Source organism: Xenopus laevis, chromosome 2S (assembly GCF_017654675.1).
Source record: "Xenopus laevis strain J_2021 chromosome 2S, Xenopus_laevis_v10.1, whole genome shotgun sequence".
Lineage (NCBI taxonomy): Eukaryota > Metazoa > Chordata > Amphibia > Anura > Pipidae > Xenopus > Xenopus laevis.
This window is the reverse complement of record NC_054374.1, coordinates 79,461,157-79,482,397: the sequence shown is the minus strand read 5'-3', so window position 1 is coordinate 79,482,397 and position 21,241 is coordinate 79,461,157. Positions and strand designations below refer to the sequence as shown.

The 21,241-nt window shown below is 36.7% G+C and overlaps 1 protein-coding gene across 3 annotated transcripts in view; it reads right to left on the bottom strand.

Moving 5' to 3' along the window:
* The window catches only part of LOC108709587 (potassium voltage-gated channel subfamily KQT member 4), a 65,132-nt gene that overhangs the window by 33,274 nt on the left and 10,617 nt on the right, over nt 1–21,241 (bottom strand). For 2 of the 3 annotated variants that reach the window (XM_018249577.2, XM_018249576.2), the window contains exon 2: nt 1,344–1,434. In XM_018249577.2, coding sequence (XP_018105066.1) covers nt 1,344–1,434 — 91 coding nt within the window. Of the gene's footprint in view, nt 1–1,343; nt 1,435–2,663; nt 2,748–21,241 lie in introns of those variants that run through there. The other variant, XM_018249578.2, reaches the window with a different exon arrangement.

Here is a 21,241-nt window from a genome sequence, read left to right as displayed (position 1 = left end):
TCTGGTAACCAGCAGGGTGCTGCTGCCTGGGGAAAGTTTCTCAACTCGCCTCATTGGTGCAGCACCCCTATTCATTTAGCGACTTTGCCAAATAAGTGGATGCAATGCAGATATCTACAGATATTTTTTACATGACTATAGCAGACCACTTTCTCCCACAACATGTCATGTGGAATCCATGCACACTAAATGATACTAGTGTTAAGAAGCAGTATGCATATGAGTGTGTGTGAGGGTTGTTCAAGTGGCAGTTCCATAACACTGATCTACCCCTGCAGGTCATGTCTGGTTTTCCAAACATCAGCACAGGATTCTCTGCTATCGCCTGCACCTTTCAAAAAAAAGTCAACTGTAGTTAAAGGAGAGACACAAGGACTTCTTAATTTAGACTTTGTCTCTGGAGCAAGGACTCCTGACGTCAGCCATTTGTGGCACAGACAGAAGTAGGCAGGCTGGAACAAGTGGAAGGGTTCATTACAGAGTAAACAAAGTAATGTTGTGTTTATCAGCAAAGCTTTGTACTTTCTAAATAGCAATCAATTATTTAGCCAGTTGAATGCAAAATCCTGAATGATAATATCTCAGAATAATGCAGTTCTATACTTGGCATGAACTCAACCAGCAGCATTTCTAAAACTGCTAATATCTTGGGAGTCACTAAAAACAGAGAATTAAAATCATATGATCCAGATAACTGCCTGTCAAATTGAAGAGAGAAGATGGCATGTATCTAATTTTTACTAAAAATCATTGTTGCAGGAGATATGCAATGAATTTTCTCCTGGTGTAAATTTTCTGTAAAAATTCACCAGTGTTTTCCCAATATAATTGGAGTCCAGAAAATTCACTCGAGAATTATCGCCATAAAGAAATTGCATTTGTGGAAAATTAGCTTGGAAGAGGAGACAAAGATATGAGAGGCAAACCTATCTGCTCTTTGAAATGGTAATTCCCCACCCTGAATTTGAAGAAATTTCTCTTGGTGAAAATTAATTCTTGAGCTATTGGTAAATTAGAGAATATTCACTGGAAAAATTTCACCTGGAAAAGAGATGTCAATTGATGGCAATTTTAAGAGAATTTTCACAAATGTGAAGGCAATTTTCCAAAACATGTTGTATCCTCTTTTAGTAAATTAGCGATGTGAGGAATAATCATTTTTGGTGAAACGTCTCCAAAATTTAACTCTTTAGTATATATTTCCCTAAGTTTCTGGTTTCAATAAAAAATACCCAGGCCATCTAGGTGGCTGTAATATATGTGGTTAGCCTAAGCAAAAACTGAACAGACAGCCTCAGTACAGCCGTAGCAGTACAATAATTATGCAACAAAAAATGTCTTACCAGTATGAAGAGGCCTTTGTTTGCTAAGTGATTATACTCAGGAATAGTGGAGAATACAGACAGCACCAGGCAGCTGAACACCAAAAAGAATCTGAAAAGATAAAAATTCAACAGATACACAGTTATCAAAGACAAAACTAGAAAGCCATCCATTTAAATTAAAAATTCTGTCTATATATATTGCAAGTCTCCACTTAAAAATAATTAGAATGCAAAATTTACATGTAATACATAAGAGGTAGACATTAAACCAGGGCATGAGGCATACGGTTTATAAAATAATAGTGCTACAATTTATGTTATTTTCAGTGTGGTGCTATATACAACTTCCTGCAAGTTGTAGTTTTTAGGCCTAAAAAAGTAAAGTAATTGATTAAGGTGAATGGGGGTAAATTACTTTTTGACATGACCCTTTGTATATGCTTTCTGGTTTCTTTAAACCACCATCTTACATATATGATGGTGAATACTATCTAAACACATGAGACTGGCAGGATCAGACATAATGACCTGAGATAGCTAACTGCACACCAATATTACAACTAAACTTGGTTCAAGAATAACATTTTAAACAGAATACTTATTTGCAATGTATACAGTGTAATTTATTGCTAAACATTGCACTATAAAATAATTACAGAATCCCTTTAAATGATAAAAAAGGCTATTTCACCAGGGGGGGTGTAAATAAATAGCTTTCCTGTGGAAAAGAGTAAAACAGTACTGCCTTTTTATTTAACTTTTTTTCTGACACAAAGTAGAAATTTTTTAAATTTCCCATGTGCCAATCCAGATGATGAAAATTTGCACAAATAAAGCGGAGGGGACAGGGGCGACGAACGGCAGTGGGCCTAGGGGTGCCCACTATGTAAATCCGGCCCTGTCTGTAGCCAGACACTTTGCTACATGCACAAACAGATCCCTTATTTTCTTTTCCGCAACTAGTATAGAGAAGGTCTCTCCACATATTAGAGGTGGGAGCATTTTAGACAAACTTCTAAAACAAGATTGCTGACCATACTTCTTGTTTCTGAATACGCTGCCTGCCATAACCTTCTTGCCTGGATTTTGACTTTAATTATATTAAGCCTTTGTGTCCCACACATTCGACTTTTCCTGCCAGTCTGTACTACTGCTCCTTGGTCCTGACAACCATGATAAGCCCTGACAAATTGGATCTTAAAGTACAGGCTCATGTGGAAAAAAAAACTAATTTGAGTTACACAAATAACCAGTTACTTTGCTAAACATATGGAAACACTACAAATGAGAGACAGTTTGTACTTTGTCTTATTTTTTTGGTTTTTGATTGCTACTTACCTTGCTGCACCATTTAGCTACTTTTGCTAGAGTGTGAGATTTAACAGCTGTCCTACAGCTCTGAGGTCCTTTCAGATTGATTCTGACCTGGATAATATCAGACATAGGTCAGTTGGTTCCTGATTAAATTGATTTATAGTGTATTGTGTTTAGGTAATAAGCAACTTGGATTCTAAGCTGTACTCGGGCAGCGAGTGATGTGAATAATTTATGTATGTATATTTTTAGAAAAATAAAGCCAAGCACTCATATTTATTTATAGCTAGTGATGAGCAAACTTACAGTGTTTTGCTTTGCTGGAAATTTTGTGAAACCAAAAATTTTTTTTGGATGGATTCAATAAAAGGGGATGTTACATTGCAGTTAAAGATGAAGGAAAGGCTTTGTACACTTGGGGTTGCAAATGTTAGGCACCCCCCAAGTGACTGTACTGACTTACCTGAAACCCCGGGCCGGCTCTCCTATCAGCAGAAAACTGCACCGGCCGCTGAGCGATCCTCTTCCGTCTCCCACTTTTCTTAGCGTGGCAGTGCTTGAACTAAAGAACTAAAGGCCGACTTTAAATAAAATGTCAGCTATTTCCTTCAACTGTGCATGCGTTTGCCACAGGAAATTTGAAGCAAAAAAGTCGCCAGAAGAGGATCGCTCCGTGGTGCTCACTGGTATAACCCAGGGCAGGTGCAGTTTTCAGGTAAGTATATACAATCACTTGGGGGTGCCTAACATTTGGCACCCCCAAGTGTACGCAATAAGATATACATTGCCCTGCAGTGTTAGAGAAGCTCCTTTGCACTATGCTACAACTCTTCTTCATAGAAACAAAAAGGTTCCAATGTTACCAATTTCTTCCTAGATAGGCAGGGGGAGGGCTGGGGAGTAGTGATGGCCGAAAATTCGCTGAAATGCATTGAAATCTATGGGCGAAGATTTTTTTTTTGACGCACGACAAATTTTGAGACAAATTTTTTATGTGTGACAAATTTTTCCACCCATTACAGTCTATGTGCATCAGTTTGTGGTGAAACTTGACAAAATATTTTGCTCATCACTAGTGGGGATGGAAGACAATGGGCAGATAGTAATGACACCTGCTAGTATATATGTGCCCTAGGTTTGTGCATTACACAAGCCAGAGGGCAGACTGTAGTACAGTTATACTTCTGGATAAGATTATCCAATGGCACATACCGTGCAAATAAACACGCTTTATGAAACAATGTGTTATATAATGTTAAATGTAAGTTTTAAGAGACAGGAAAAAGTTTATGATCTAAGAATGATGAGCAATCTCTGTTAAAGGGAAACTTTACCTCTGAACATTGCAGGTCTTAATACAAATATATTGCATAAACCGGTCCATATGTAAAACATCTCTTCAATGTAATGGGGTAATCCTAAACATAAAAACTGCAATTTTAAGTACTATGGGCACCTTGACAGTATGCCTATGATTAAGTGTCCCTGTGTGACACGAAACGCGTCAGGCGTTATTCCTTTTTAGATGTGATGTAAAATAAAGTTTCATATTTTATATATACTTTTCTGGCTCTTGGAATCTACTTTCGTTTGGATGTTCTGGATTGGTGCCTACCTAATCTGATTTGTTGTGAAATACTCCCCTATGCTGAAGGTCTGGGGCATGTGCACCCGGACCCAACTGGGAAAGCGGTAAGCTTATCCGAATGATATATTAAGATTTGTGCTTCTCGTGAAATTTTTGGATTTTTGTACCTTGACTATTTTGAATATAAATAAAGGTTTGCCCTCCAATATAAATTGCTTGTAAATCTTAAAGACAAAAACTTTTTTGTGATAAGGGCACATATCTTACACGAAGGCAGAAGAAACAGAAGGATGACTATAACATGTTTTGTCAACCTCTTATCTATGTTTGTTGGTTAAATGGGAGCAACACAATCAGGTCAAGGTTGTAGGAAAAGGAAATACTTTAGTACAAAAAAGGCATGACAATAAAAGTATTTCTACTGGCAAGTATATCCAAGTAGTATAAATGAAGGATGAGCATTTATTTGTGGCTGCTAAGTGTATCCTATTGGTTGTAGTTCAGAAGTGTGCAACCACTGCCCTCTAGCTACCCTCAGTACTAATTGCATGAATAGAATACCTTTTGCAAAAGTGAAATTAAGAATGTATTTTGAAAAATGAATCTACAATTATGTATGCAGTATTTCTATATTTTAAACTGCATGACGTGAAAATATATGGTAGGAATAGAGTTAAAATTTTCTTTCCTCTCTACTGGATCAGCACAATCTCAAACAGCTGCCTGGGGGAGAACACCAATTTAACTTACACCTCCCTCCTTTGGTAGTATCACTTACCCTCCAGGGACCCCTCTCACACACTCTTTTACTGATTACTCTGCGCAACTCCACGATCCTGCAGTCTGCAGCTAGAGGTTACACACTAACTACCTTTTACAGAAACTTCATACCATTGAAGAGAGTGGGATACAGGGTGGAAATACCTACCTTTATGGGGCCCTTATCTAGTCAGTGTTACACTAAAAAACTATTTAATTATAAATTATTGCATCTGTTAAAAGCATGCTTTACATATGTAGATGTTACAATACTTTCCATGCACTGCAATTGAGGAAGGGTTAACAAGGAATCTGATTCAAAATATACTGCAGGGAATTGTGCAGCCAATTGTTTGGAAATTCTAAAAAAAATGGGTTTTTAGATAATAGATCCCCAAACATAGCAGCTTTCTCTGTATACAGTTAATGGTTACTGAAACCTAAACTATCAGATAATAACAGAAGGTTGCTTAGAAAAATCCTTGGACAACTGTAAAGCTCTTAAGATGTATGGATGTAAAATAACACAAGTACCAAGCAGTTAAACCAGTGAACAATGTAGGGGAGGTGTTTCAGAATCATGCTCCAAATTATTTTACGCTTTTTTCCCTTAACCAGCATTTCTAAATGTAGAAAGAGATCATATAGTCATGTGATTTATAAAATGCAAACAGAGGTGCCTATTGTGCATGGATCTGGGTGGGTATGCCAAGTGCATTAAAAGAGGGCTTCAGAGTTTGGAGGGAATGTGTGCCCTCTAGTCAGCACTTTCACTGATTTGATCATTCAGTCACTGGTTTGTGGGCAATTTCAAATGTTTACAGCAATAAAACTCCATTTGTACTTCAGGGGGATAAAGCCAGCACCACCTGTACTGGTGCTGGATTTGAGAATTAGTGGCTGAATGCAATGCAAGGGTTTGCCTAGTATACAGTTAATTAAGCTTTCATTGCCTTTAAATCCCCACCAGTGCATTTTCCTTAAAAAAAAACACTAGCTCAATGTAAGATTTTAATTAATAATAACCTTACTAAACCATAATCATAAGGGATTGTTCACCTCCCTAACGCATTTTTACAGTTTTTCCAAAATCTAAGTTTAAAGTTTAGTGTTCCTGTCTCTAGTTTTTCAGTCTGGCAGTTCAGTGATCCAGGAGCATTCTGAACTGTTACAATTTCCTACATTTATTTGATATATTTCTCAGAAGCATCGGTGGAATATTAGCAACTATTGTATCAATTCTAACAACCGCATTTAATGAAACTCAGGGACAAACATAAAAATGTATCAACAGGAACAAACATAAAAATGTATCAACTAAATGTATCAATTTAGAACATTTACAGTGTTGGTGACCCCCCCCTCCCAGAGCTGCTTTGGAATGTGAAAAATATTAGAAAAACAAATAGAAAATAGAAAGTAATTGCAAAAAGTATTTATTTCTGGTAAACTATCTGAAAACAACTAAACAGGAAAAAGTGTTTGAAGGTGAACCTTTAGATAATGTTTTGAAGGGGTTATGATAGGGTTCCCCAGTCTGGCTCGCAAGATTAACAAGAAGGCATCAAAAACATTTGTAGCACTTCTCTGAGGTCTGAAGGGTGAGAACATTTTAAATCCAGAGTCACCTGCTCAGGATTACACAAATCTCTACAAGAAATACCATTACGTATGCCAAGTACAGATCTCAGAGTCACTCATTTATTTTATATCCTTTAGATGTCTGTCCAGAGGTCCTATCACTCTCACACTCACATTCATGACAGACTCAAAAAGCCAAAGGGCAGTTCAGCTCGGTCTTGGCACAGATTTTCTGACTTGGGTTTCATATGAAGACTTCTCACATTTACCCCTATACTTTTTTATTCAGACAATAACTCTTTTGCAGCAATCTCAATCAGCTCTGTAAAAGTTTATAACAGATAACACCATTATGTTCTACAGAGCTTATCTGCTATCTGATGAGTAACTTGAGCCTTTTCTCCATTGCTACACAGCAGCTTATTTATATAAACCGTAGTAGTGTTTTTGAAGCAAACACACCAGTTTTACCAGTGCAGAGCAACAACGCATTATATTTTTTTTAATTTAAAACACTTTAATTTTTTGATGTTACTGTTTCTTTAAAGGGATCCTGTCATCGGAAAACATGTTTTTTTCAAAACACATCAGTTAATAGTGCTACTCCAGCAGAATTCTGCACTGAAATCCATTTCTCAAAAGAGCAAACAGATTTTTTATATTTAATTTTGAAATCTGACATGGGGCTAGACATTTTGTCAATTTCCCAGCTTCCCCTGGTCATGTGACTTGTGCCTGCACTTTAGGAGAGAAATGCTTTCTGGCAGGCTGTTGTTTTTCCTTCTCAATGTAACTGAATGTGTCTCAGTGAGACATGAGTTTTTACTATTGAGTGTTGTTCTTAGATCTACCAGGCAGCTGTTATCTTGTGTTAGAGAGCTATCTGGTTACCTTCCCGTTGTTCTGTTGTTAGGCTGCTGGGGGGGGGGGAGAGAGGAGTGATATCACTCCAACTTGCAGTACAGCAGTAAAGAGTGATTGAAGTTTATCAGAGCACAAGTCACATGACTTGGGGCAGCTGGGAAATTGACAATATGTCTAGCCCCATCTCAGATTTCAAAATTGAATATAAAAAAATCTGTTAGCTCTTTTGAGAAATGCAGTGAAGAATTCTGCTGGAGCAGCACTATTAACTGATTCATTTTGGAAAAAAATTTTTTTCCCATGACAGTATCCCTTTAAGTTGAATTTGTATGTAAGTTAAAATATATACATTTACTATTAAATACAATTTAGACATGTTTGTCTTAACATAGTATTTATTTTTACCTTTCTGTGCATATTTATTTTTTCCTTTCTGTACTCTGCAGTAGATAACACTGGTTTATTAAACATAAATGCTAATAAAAGTCAAGCAAACCATAGTATGTTACTGTAATAGCCCCCGTTTGTAAGTGTGAGTGGTATGTAAGTTGGGTGTGTGTAACTCGAGGACTACCTGTATACTGTGCTGTGCTTTGAAAATCTGGTTTTGTAAAGCTATGAGGCTTTGATATTTACAAAGGTGGGAATCTCAAAAAAAAACCCTATCTAAATTAGCTTTTATGCATATAAAACACCATGTCCACATTATATTTATCATATGATCTGGGCCAGATTTGTGTCCGCTGCGCCCGAGGCCTCGCGGTCCTAGTGCATGAGCACTGCATGTGAGCACAGAAACGCTGCATTTGTAATGAGGCTGGGCAGCATGCCGCCCAAGGCCTGGGCCTTTGTGGCCTCACCACAAATCTGGGCATGCATATGATAAAACATGTAGTTTTGCTGTATAATTGTTAGAGTTAAATTGGTATGCAGTGCACATGCTGCTGTTTGGCAATTAGCACAAAGGAATTAGGGAATGGAAGCAACAACCCAAGACATGTTGGCCGACCAAACCCTGCTATGCAGCTCAAGCTTTTAAAATCATGTATAGCAAAACAGCCAATTTTAGGTGCTGTTGAGGACAGGGTCAGCTGCATTTGTCCTTGGTTTTTCAAAATAACTTTACGTCTCCAAAAAGGGGTTGATAACCCAGTCCCCACACATATACTACAACTAATGCAGACCCCACATGGCTGGGCTTTTAACTCTCAGGGGGAAACAGCAGCTACTCTGTCATACTTTTGCCTCAACAGATTTGGCTAGTTAAGTAAAATGTATTCCGGTATAAAATAATTTTAGAAACTTTTTTCATGAAAATAATGATTGATGGGGAAATAAGCAAACAACTTGCAATGACTTAAAATTGTTTGTGCCACCTCAGAGCAGGTAAATACTAACAGGGGAAACAAAATACAAACGTCTGACAAACCTTTATTCTGCATCAAAATTTTGTGTATACTGTAACTCACATTTATATAATTTCTACCAAAGTACATAACTTTACACTTATCAACATTAAGGGGCCGATTCACTAAATTCGAGTGAAGGATTCGAAGTAAAAAAACTTCGAATTTCGAAGTATTTTTTGGGCTACTTAGACCATCGAATGGGCTACTTCGACCTTCGACTACGACTACGACTTCGAATCAAAGGATTCGAACTAAAAATCGTTCGACTATTCGACCATTCGATAGTCGAAGTACTGTCTCTTTAAAAGAAACTTCGACCCCCTAGTTCGGCAGCTAAAAGCTACCGAAGTCAATGTTAGCCTATGGGGACCTTCCCCATAGGCTTTCCTAAGTTTTTTTGATCGAAGGATATTCCTTCGATCGTTGGATTAAAATCCTTCGAATCGTTCGATTCGAAGGATTTTATCGTTCGATCGAAGGAATAATCCTTCGATCGTACGATCGCAGAATTTGCGCTAAATCCTTCGACTTCAATATTCGAAGTCGAAGGATTTCAATTCCTAGTCGAATATCGAGGGTTAATTAACCCTCGATATTCGACCCTTAATGAATCAGCCCCTAAATCTAATTTTCTAGTTGCTGCCCAATTTTCCAATGTTGTGAAATATCTCTGCAAAGTGCTAACATTCTGCATAGGACCTATACATTTGCGCAAATTAGTATAATCAGCAAATATTGAAACTGTACTTTCAATGCCCACGTCCAGGTCATTAATAAACTAGGCAGACCAAGAAGAGACCCCTGCAGTACTCCATTGGTCCAATTAGAAAATGTTCCTTGCCACCACTCTTTGAAAATCTTTCATTAAACTAAGTGGTTGCTTTTGTAAAGTCTAAGTAGATCACATCCACTGCCATTCCATTGTTAAGGTTCCTGCTCACCCCCTCATAAAAGGCAATTAAACTACAGTAGAACCTCTATTTTATATTTTTCAGGGCATTAGAAAAAATCCAGGGGATATAAAAATAAGGTTTTACTGTAGTTTGGCAAGCTCTGTTGCACATAAAAATATGCTGGCACAAACTCATTGTACAGTACTGTGATTTCAATGTATTCAAGTATCTTTATCTTTTATTACCCCTTCCAAATCTTTCCATGTATCAGTAGGCCCATTTCAACAGTGTAAAATGGTATGGTTTTATTCATTGGAAGTAGCATTTTGGGGATGTGACTACAAAATGGCCATGGCCAAAGTTTTCTCCACCCATCTATGTTTGGCAGTCAATCATATCCCTCTTTTCATTTGTTTAATGTTGGGAGATAGTCTCTACGCATGTGTTTACTTTCATTCAATTTTAGTAATTCAGAAATCTGCCCTATATATACAGATTTTCAACATCCTCCACCACCTAACTGGGGTATCTAAACCCTCCCCCTTAAAAAACACCACATTGCAAAATGGGGAGATAAGTTAAAATACATGTATGTAAAATACATTCAAATAGAGGTAATAAACATATTTGCGCCAACCCTGGACCTTCAACAATAAAAATAAAAAAAATTCTTTCAGTTACATCTCCCTAGTACATACAGAGGACCTCAAAGGCTGTGCACTATTGTAACTGCAGCAAAAGATGTACAGGCTTTCTTCTGGTGTGCAATTCATCTGCATCAGAATTACTACTTGTACTGATTACAGAAAACTTTATAAAATGCTGAGACATAACAGAGTTAGTCCGTGAGGTAGAAGTTTGTAAAGGTTGTATATGTGGGGCCTGTAATAAAATAATAGATCAGGGCTGTAGGAATGCATTCTTATTCAATGTACATAGACCTAGAAGGGACTGATAACACTATTAACACATATTAATAAAGCAGCAACATTTTATACAGCACTGTACACATACAAATGTATACAGAAAACACTGAGATTGCATACAAATACTGGTAGACATATTATGTTGCCCAACTAAGAAAATATGATAATAAAAGAGAACATCTCATAGCAGGTGACACTGCTGTATAAAAGAACCAAAAGAATAACAGCAAAGTGATATCACATTGACCATGGCAGAGGCAGGAGATGTGTGAAGGAAGGTTGGACAAGAGAAAGAAAATCAGAAGTGCAAAGCTGAAACTAAAGATGGTAAGTGCTCTGCAGAAATCTATGGCACAAAAAATATCTACATGTGGGACAGACCAGCATGGCATTGTCATTGACCTAATGTACAATGGAACATTTTACTCTGATAACACTGTGGCTGATGCCCTGTTTCTCTGTAATTTCTCCTGAAAATTTTGCTAACTCTGGGCTTTTCTTTGTTTCTTTTTCTCTTTTATTAGCTAATTACTCTGTCCCTAGAACTCAGGGACAATTAGCAAAGCTGCAAATAGTGCTTTCAATTAGAACACACTCAGTGAGTCTTTTCTTACCCTGTGGCGTATATAACCCCCTTGTTGAGGAATCACTGGCAGGGTAAATGGACAGAGCAAATACAGAGAATTAGCCATTAAATGTAAAATAATTTCAATAATGTAGGATATTTTGAATCCCCTAGGTAGGATACAGGTTACTAGGTTAACATGATTTGCATAAACTAGAGTATCCCTGGTAGCCATTCCTTTAGCCTCCACATGCATGTTTACAATTGATTGATGTTTAGAAGTCATTTTCACACAGTCGGTTTTACAATATGCTCAGCAAGATAATAGGTGGAAGAATTATAGTATCTGTCAGACAAGAAAAAGAATCAGTGTGCATACCATCAAAATCTGAATTTATCTCATTATTTTCTGAAATATACTGCGACCAAAAATGCCTGGGTTATTTCTCCTTAATTATCAATACATTTTCCTAAAAAATTCTAGTGCAGGAAAAAAAAATTTGAAAAAATTTGAATCGTACAAATTTCAAATTTTTTCAGATTTCTCTGCCTGATTATTGCACGAAACCCAACACAGATCAGGATATTTTCAGGACTTCTCCCATTGACTTATATACAACCTCGGCAGGTTTGAGATGCCGGATTTTCGGATTCTGACTTTTTCCATCCTCTGGGTATAATATTCATATTTTATAGTTAAAAAGAATTCAAACTTTTTCAAGTTTTTGGCATTCGGACTTTAATAAATAACCCCCTAAGTGTCATTTCATTATATAAAATGCAGGACACCAATAGCAGAAATAATACAAAACAAGTAACAAAGGGTTCACAGATTTTTCCCTCTTACATTTTTAACAAATACAACTAAACACTGCTGCCTACCATGCCCAGAGGAAGAAACCTCAGAGACTTTAAGAACAGGTTATTAATGGAACCCATTTTTTAACTTTAACTTCTGTACTGTACCCAATCTTTCTCTTCCAAAAAATTGTTGCAATGTTGACTTTGATTGTAATATTAGAAAAACTTCAAGTTGAAAAAAAAAAGAATGCTTAACTTGCAAGTGTCATAAGCACAAGTAGAAACGACATTGAACTTGGGTCTCCCTAAGCCTGTTCTCTGTATTATCCTGTATGGTCCATATACAGTATTTTACACGATTCCCAATGGTCCTCTTTTCCCCACCTCTCTCTTAGTTCAAGCCCGGTGCTGGTTAGAGAGGTCTGCGCCTCTCCTACTAGAAGATCCGTAAAAGATACCAGACACACGATAGCAAGTGTAGCGGGGATGACCCCTGCGTGTTTAATTAAACGTAATTAAACATGCAGGGGTCATCCCCGCTACACTTGCTATCGTGTGTCTGGTATCTTTTACGGACCATATACAGTATTTGCCATGGTTTAGGTTATCCAGTTAGTGAACAAAGAAGATTACAGTTAAGGAAAACTATACCCCCAGAATAAATACTTAACCAACATGTCGTTTATATCGTATATATATTGAGTGGCCTCAATCAATCAATCAAATACCGACCAAAATATTCAGAGGTTGTCCTGTTTTACCAATATATATATATTGGAATTGTTCATAAGTTAGGGCCTCATGGGCCCCCCTATACCTCCTGTGGCCCCCTGTAAATACAGGGTTGTAATGAGTTGTCTGTTAGGAACCTCAAAGGCAGTTGGAACTCTTTCATGTGCAAGGGGAACCCCTGCAGTTACCAATGCCCTTTTTGGGCCCGGGTTTTCTGCTGCGGTACCAACAAGGAACTTGCACATTCTAGAGAGAGAGTGAGTGTATTAGCAGTACCGGCAAAGATCAGGCAAAAGCAGGCAAAAAGGGTCAGAAGAGGTGGCAGGAATCGTGGTCAGACAGGCAAGGATCAAAATACCAGGGAATCAATCAATATAGCAACGCTTCTTCCTCTGTAGTTACACCCCTGCATAGAACAATTACAAACAAACTGACAGCCAATTTTATTAAGTAATTAAGTCATTTTAACTTTTAACTTCTCACAATGATGATGATCCTCTGCTAGAGAAAATGGAACAAAACTTAATCCAGCATCGTACAGAATTCAAAATGTGATTTGTAGTAGTCACCACTTCTCCATCTTATAATTTGAAAGGCTAATTCAAATAGAGGAATAAGGCCTCATTACTGTGGTTTTTAGACCAATACCACCGCTTCTGTCCAATGAAGCTTAGTAATTCAACAGAAAAAGTGTGGCAAAAACTGCTTACACACAGATATATTTTCTGTTGAAGGGCTAATTCATCTACTTAAATGGATGTGGTATGTGTTTAAAAAAGGATTGGAAGCAAGCGAGGTATTTAGATGCAAAAAAAACACACTCATGAGTGGTTTTTGGAACCGGAGACTTCAGTATTAATAAATCAGCCCCTAATTAAAAAGTACCTTCTTTACAAGCCACTTAACATTCTGGTAAGGAATTTGAATAAACCATGTCTATAAAAGTTTATCAACAATTTTGGAGAATGTGTTTCATTAATGTAACTGAAATTATAACCTGGTTAGTCAGTTGCATTTATTCTCTATTCTCTGCTTACAGAGTAAAACAAAAAAAATTTAAATTATAAGCCCATAGTATTTTTTGTTTCTGATATACACTGCAAATGTTTATAAAACATCAGAGGTAATTTACCAAGACCCTGGAAACGAGGGATAATATTGTGGTGCAAAATGTGCTCCTTGTTTTGCACTCTGCAACCTGTATGAACTTGTATGAACCCCATAATAAATAAACCATGCATGAATCCCTACTATGTCTGAACAGCAATTAGTAATCTAGAGATGACATAATTCTTTAATGATATTGATATAGGGTTATTCATGCACAGACACAAAAAAAGGTTTATGCTCCACTGAAACCTTTTGATGGTGCAGTTAGAATGAAGATGCTCATGGAATAATAAAAAAAACTGCACTCAAAGTAAACTTACTTAAAGAAAGTGCTCCATAGGAAACCACAGTTTAAGTTATTTGGTCAATTCTGTTACATCTGCAAATACTGCTTATTTTTGCTTTTCATGTATCACAAACAAAGATTAAACACTTGTTTTTATTACAAGGTCTTGTACAGATTGCTTGTGGCCCTAAACAGGGAATTCTGACCATAGCATTATCACAGGCATATAGTGTCATAGAAAGATGTTACTTCCTGTAATATTAAAAAGCTTTTATTACATAACTTATTTCTGTCCATTATCATAATAAAGGCTTTTTAATATTATATGAAGTAGTTGGAGTGTCATCCAAGATCTTTGAACTGTTTTATATGGATATTATATATTATATTGCGGATACAGCAAAGACTGACTAGCTAGATTTTCTCTTTCCATCTTTCATCCGTTGCGCTAGAATCATTAGCCTGGTATGTGGGAGCCCATACAGCTCCCATTCACATACAGATTTTTTTTAACAAGAAGCATACTGGTGATGCATTGGTATGTTGTAGTGCAGGGATCTTTGGATCTGGGGAAGTGTGAGGTGTAGTCACTATTAGAACGTCTTTCCAGTCTTTAAGGAATGGAAAAAGTGTCCCTGTCGATATGATGTATGAGGTCTGTTTTGAGGTTGGAGGGTACACTTGACTTTTGCCTGACTGATGATTTTATCTAATTCCGAGCTGCAAATAAGCTTACCCTTGAAGGGAAAGGTAAAAAGAGACTTTTTAAGTAGAGATCTACTGACCCCAGCCAAGCCAAAAGCAGTGCTGACAACCTGGACTCACAAATGTACTCATTGGCTTCTTAGATCTGCAAGGCCCAATTGAGTAATTCCATTTTTTTTGTCCATTGAATGCTTAAAGCATAATGCTGACAGAGGGAAAGACTGGCCATTTCTCAATGAATCCTGTGGAAAGGGATACAAGGCTGAATGGGTGCTTAGCCTGAAATCTCCTCTAAGGGGGTCCCACTCTGTCTAAATAATAATACATTGACCATAATTATATCTGGCTGGGATTCTGACTGCCCCTGGTGCCTGCTGCCTCCTGAGCAGCAACCCCCCCCGTGCCCGCATTAGAGAATTCTTGCCCCCAAAGAATATAGCCTGACCTATCTTAGAATGGATAGTGGTGAATTCTGCTGTCAATGTTGCAAAAGAGCAAGATACAGAATATATAAGAGAAGTGCACAAGTGAGGCAAAACAGGAGGTGGCCAAATGAAGAGCTGATGGTGCCAAGTTAAATGTGTTAGAAGACAGTGTACCGGCCACTTAGCCTGTCAGTGTCAGTAGTGGAAGGTGATATGAAGGGCTTAGCGTTCCATTAGTGGAGGGGCAGAAGGGTTACTCATAGTACAAGGATGCACAGAGACCCTGATCATTTTTACTCCAATGGAAAGACCCTTGTTAGAAGCAAAGGGCAGAACCTGCTGTGTTGGCTGCTCCAAAAGAGACTAACTAACCTAGGTACTGCAGGTCCCAAAAGGGGGGAACAGCACTCTCAGTGTAACACACAATAGCAAAGCGTTATTGCGTAGCCTAATTCACAATGGTGCTTCGTCACTGGCAACCACTAGACTTAGTCCGAATATATATAATATTAGAATCACAGGCTGAGAACAGGATAACTGCTAATTAAATATTTATTGTGCATCCACACGACATGTTTCGATTGGCAAGGGATCTTTTTGTCAACTTGAAAAAGGGCTCTTGCCGCCCGAAACATGTCGTGTGGATGCACAATAAATATTAACTAGCAGTTATCCTGTTCTCAGCCTGTGAGTCTCATATTGTATATTTGGACCCACATAGGGGGAAGCCACGATAGAGGGACTCATGAGAAGGTAGTGGAGGTAAACACAAATATGTTGTAAAATATGTATAAGAAAGGGGTATCTAAAAATACAGTTATATGCAAGATATACAGAAAATATAGTGTAGGCATGAAAGTGTATAAATAACATGATTTATATTTATCACATACTGTATGTACAGGTATATATTTTATGTAAAAACCACCTCACCTTCATTGCTCCCTTCACCTTCCTCCTCAATCTACAGTCAAAACTATTGTTATGCAACTGAGCAGAAATCTTGCAGAGAACAATCGTCTGAACAAGTGCTTGTCGGCACAATGCTATTTTCCAGCATTGTAACTCTGTTGACAAGCCCTATACCTTTGCAGAAGAATGGTGCTGGGGACACAAGGGATCAATAACTCAACAGCATGGGAGCCAAGTCAGCAGCTTTACATACATATTAAATATCCATGTCTGGAGTTCTTAAATGTTTTCTGTAGATTTTTAACTGGCTGTGAATTGTCTGCACAACTTTTATGTGCTTCACAGATAAACAACTCAATCTTTCCCCGACTACACAATGTCTATTGCTTATATATTTCAGATTAAACATGGCAATAAAGAATATAGGCAGATTCTCTTCACTTGCATGGCTTGTCAAGATGAACAATTGCATGTGCTGTGTCAACTGTCCTTTCATGTTGCAACTATACTACAATTAGTCAAGTGAGACACTATGATTATTTACTAATAACTATACCCACCTTCTGAATGCTTACTTGCATAAAGTAGTGACATTTTATACATCACTTTGTAGGGCAGGGGTCCCCAACATCTTTTAACTGTGAGCCACATTCAAATGTAAACAGAGTTGGGGAGCAACACAAGCATGACACATGCCCCTTTCTAAGGGGTACTAAACAGGCATGTGATTGGCTATTTGGTAGCCCCTCTATGAACTGGCAGCCTACAGTAGGCTCTTTTGGGCAGTACACCTGGTTTTAATACAACCAAAACTTTCTTCCAAGCCAGGAATTAAAAAATAAGCACCTGCTTTGAGACCACTGGGAGCAATATCCAAGGGAGTTGGTGTTCCCAAGCCACTGGTTGTGAACGATTGGTGTAGGGTATAAGCAAACCTAGTTCCTGTTACGCCGATTCCATCCAAAAGGGATGAAATCAAACCCAAAAGCAGTTATTTTGCATACTGAAAAAGAAAATATTTCTAAGCAACTTTTCAGTATTCTGTAGTTAAAAAGGGCAATTGTTTTCAAGTTATTTGTATATGTAATTACAAGTGAAAGTTTTTGTATTCCATTCTGCTTTTGGTTCTGACTTTTGAAACAGTGTAAAAGAATTCAGTTCTGCTCGAGTTCTTTTAATCAGCTGGTTTGTGCTACATTGGTTCAGGAAATCATTAGTGCTGAGATTTATATTATATATTTATATATATATATATATATATATATATATATATATATATATATATATATATATATAAATATAGATATATACCTCCCAACATTTTGGAAATAGAAAAAGGAACAAAAAGATTTCCTGTGCAGAGTGCAGCGAAATTCTTTTGACCATGCCCATTAATTACCATGTTCATTTTACAAAATTTGGCAGGTTATGAAAGTCTGAACATATTTCTGTGGTTGTTATGTGTTATTACAGTTTGAAGGTGAATTAACTTTAAGCTGCAAGTCTGTTTCCCCAAGGGACATGTTTATCTTAAATTGTTTCTTTGCTTATCTTAAATTGTTACATGTGCTTCTTTGCTTCTTAGTTATGCCACTGACACAACAGCCATAAATATCCTGTAAATGAAACCCTGATAAACTATTCGTTTAATTTACGGTAGTTGTTAGCAGTGGTGTAATGGCTTAGCAGTGTCACATGACTCACTGAAACATATATTATAACTGCTGCAAAATTTATAATAAAAATCACCCCGGAGTTCCATGACTATATAAAAGCTTTTATACAGGTCAAGAATTAATATTATTAATATGGGATACACACACAGATAAAATATTCAATATCAAAGCAGATCTTTTATGTGGAGACTGGCTATTCTGTAAATATATATATATATATATTCACTTCTTCACATATATTTTAGATAAGTACACAGAGGCAATTGTTTTATTAATAGAAAGTTAACGGTTTCCATGTTTATGCACACAAATTATTTACTTTGCCATCATAGGTTTGTTTTTTTCCCAAAATTTTGTGCAGATGTAGCTGCCAGAAAGACACTGTAGAGTCTAAAATTAGAGAACTCTCCCGGCAGGTGCTAAGCTGCTGATAATAGAAATGGCATAATTATGGGTATTTATGGGTATCAGACAATCATGAAATATGCAGTCACTGCAACTGCAAAGTGACTTGGATCCCAAGAGCTTTGTGTGTAACATGTCTGTATAGTGGTGCAGCAAACATTAATACGCAAATTGTGAACGGCCACAATATGGCTGGTTTGTAAAATCAAAACAAAAACAATGTAAAGCTACAGAATGAGCATACTTAAATATCCTGCCGTGGTCTAAAATAGATACACTAAGGGGGTTATTTATCAAGGTCCGAAATTATCTCAATATTGGCTGCTACAAACTCCGATCTAAGCCGCTCGGGTTTTTAACACTTATTTATTATTTAAATAATATTTAAAATACATAGTATTAAATATATTATTTATTTAATACGCAGATTTTCATGATTTATATCCGAAACCTCCGATTTTTGCCCGAAACCACAGAAAACTTCGGGGTATGGCACGAGACCCATCGCAAATCAATAAAATCATTGGGACTTCTCCCATTGACTTATATGCAACCTCGACAGGTCTGAGATGCCGGGATTTCAGATTCAGAGTTTTCTAACCTCTGGGTTTAATAAATCAAAAAATTTGTGAATTTTTAAAAGCCCGATTTTATAAAAAATCATCTTCCGTGATTTTTGCATTTGGGGCCCCCTTAGAGTTAAGTACTTTGTGGCTTACCATACATTTGTTACAACATACAGTATAAAAGTTGCTTCTTTAAAGGCTAGTATAACATTATAATTATAAACTATGTGGAATTAGATTCTCCTGTAATGATGGGACCTCAAAATATTCGCTACTTTTATAGTAGTACTGTGTAAAATCCTGGGAACAGGGAAAATAAACCTACTCCTGTATCAGCAGTCCTATTCAATCTTTTTAGTCTAAACTTTTTATGTTGCCTTCCATTGTACTCTGAATTCTTTATAAATACGACTGAAGAAGCAGGAATTTATTGCTACATTCCACATAATGCAACCTTATTTCTGTGTATAACACACTATTATACTGACATACATTAGGGATAAAAATACATGAAACGGAATACATACAGGAATGAAAGCATTTTAGTCAAGGACTAGTCCTCATTCTTATTTGTATAGCCGCTTTATTCTAATATGAAGCCAGCAACACAACAGTCAACATTTCCAGTGGCCAAAACATAGGAAATACAGTTCTCCTCCTGAAAATAGTTTTCTGCCATGTGGGCTGAACAAAGCTAGGGAGCTGTGGACCCCTGCAGACACATGGGTTATTTACCCTTATTTATCAATACATTCTCCTGAATAATTCCAGTACCAGAAAAAACTAAAAAAAAATCCAGAAGATCATGTGAAAATTTGAATTGTGTGAATTTTTCAGATTTTCAGCCCGAAAACATAGAGTTTTCGGATTTTTACCCAAAAACCACAAAATCTTCCGATTATTGCACGAAACCCAGTGCAGATCAGGATATCTTCCATTGACTTAACAAAAAATTTGGATTTTATAGTAAAAAAAAACTAAAATTTTTCAAGTATTTATTTGGACTTTAATAAAAAAAAAACCTTAATGTCTCCAGACAATGCGATAAACAGAGGCATTTCTAATAAATGGGCTAAACTGAATATAAACGACTCAATCGAGTAATCAATTTCAATTAAATAAAATCGGTGCAGGATATCTAGCTGATTTTTTAAGACTAGGAATGTTCATGTGATCTGTTAACATTAATGTAACCAGTATTCTGCTGTAAGGCTACAGACACACTGGGGTGATTCTTAGCCTGTAGGTAAACACAGGATATGAATGAGCCCCTACAGTCGAATCAGTGATCAGCGGATTTGGTGCCAAAATGCATACTCACAAATTTTCCCACATTTTAAAATCAAGCATATGGACTGTTTATCCACCAGCTGAGAATCAGTGTTGTGAAATATTATAATTATCAGTGTGACCATAGCCTAAGCCTGCTGAAGCTTTTTTTGCAAGAAATTCTTTGCTGTGCTGTTTAAAAAAATAATTTTTACAATAATTATTACAAAATTGTAAACATTAAAAAACATTAGTGGCATTTCTTCTTTGTAAAAGTACACAATTCATAGAATTATTCTATAATTATAAGCTACAAATAAAGTTTATACATTTTGCATATCATAAAATATTTGAAAGGCTAGTACAGGTATGGGATTCGTTATCTGGAAACTCCTTATCCAGAACGCTCAGAATTCCCATTGACTCCATTTTATCCAAATTTTGGATAAAAATTTGGATAAATAATAAAACAGTACCTTTTACTTGATCCAAATGAGGATAAAATGAACCTTTACTGGACACAAAACCAGAATATTGTACAGCCCTTTGGATTAAAAATTGTCTGTCTCCCATTGACTAAATTTTATCCAAATGTATAAAAATGTAAAAAATCATGCCTATTGAAAGCTATATGATATTATTGGGATTATTTATCAAAATCCAAAAATATCTCATTCTTTTCTGAAATCTACTCCAATCAAATCCACACAGGTTATTATCCCTTATTTATCAATACATTCTCCTGAAAAATTCCAGTTCCCAAAAAAACTCAAAAAATATTGCAGATCGTACAAATTCCAACTGTGAATTTTTCCGAATTTTTCAGTTACTATGTCTAACAGTAATAATAAAACAGTACCTTATACTTGATCCAAATGAAGATACAATGAATCTTTACTGGACACAAAACCAGTGTTTTGGCTTTATTCAATGTTTTCATTAATTTCTAGTAAAGTTAAGGTCTGAAGATCCATATTATGCAAAGATCCCTTATCCGGAAAGCCCCAGGTCCTGAGCATTCTGATAACAGGCCCACACCTGTGTATCCCCCTTTTAAACAGGAGTCCAATGAACAGGGCTTGTGAAATACTGAAATAATTATTGCTAATTCTTTAGTAAAGAAATAGCTA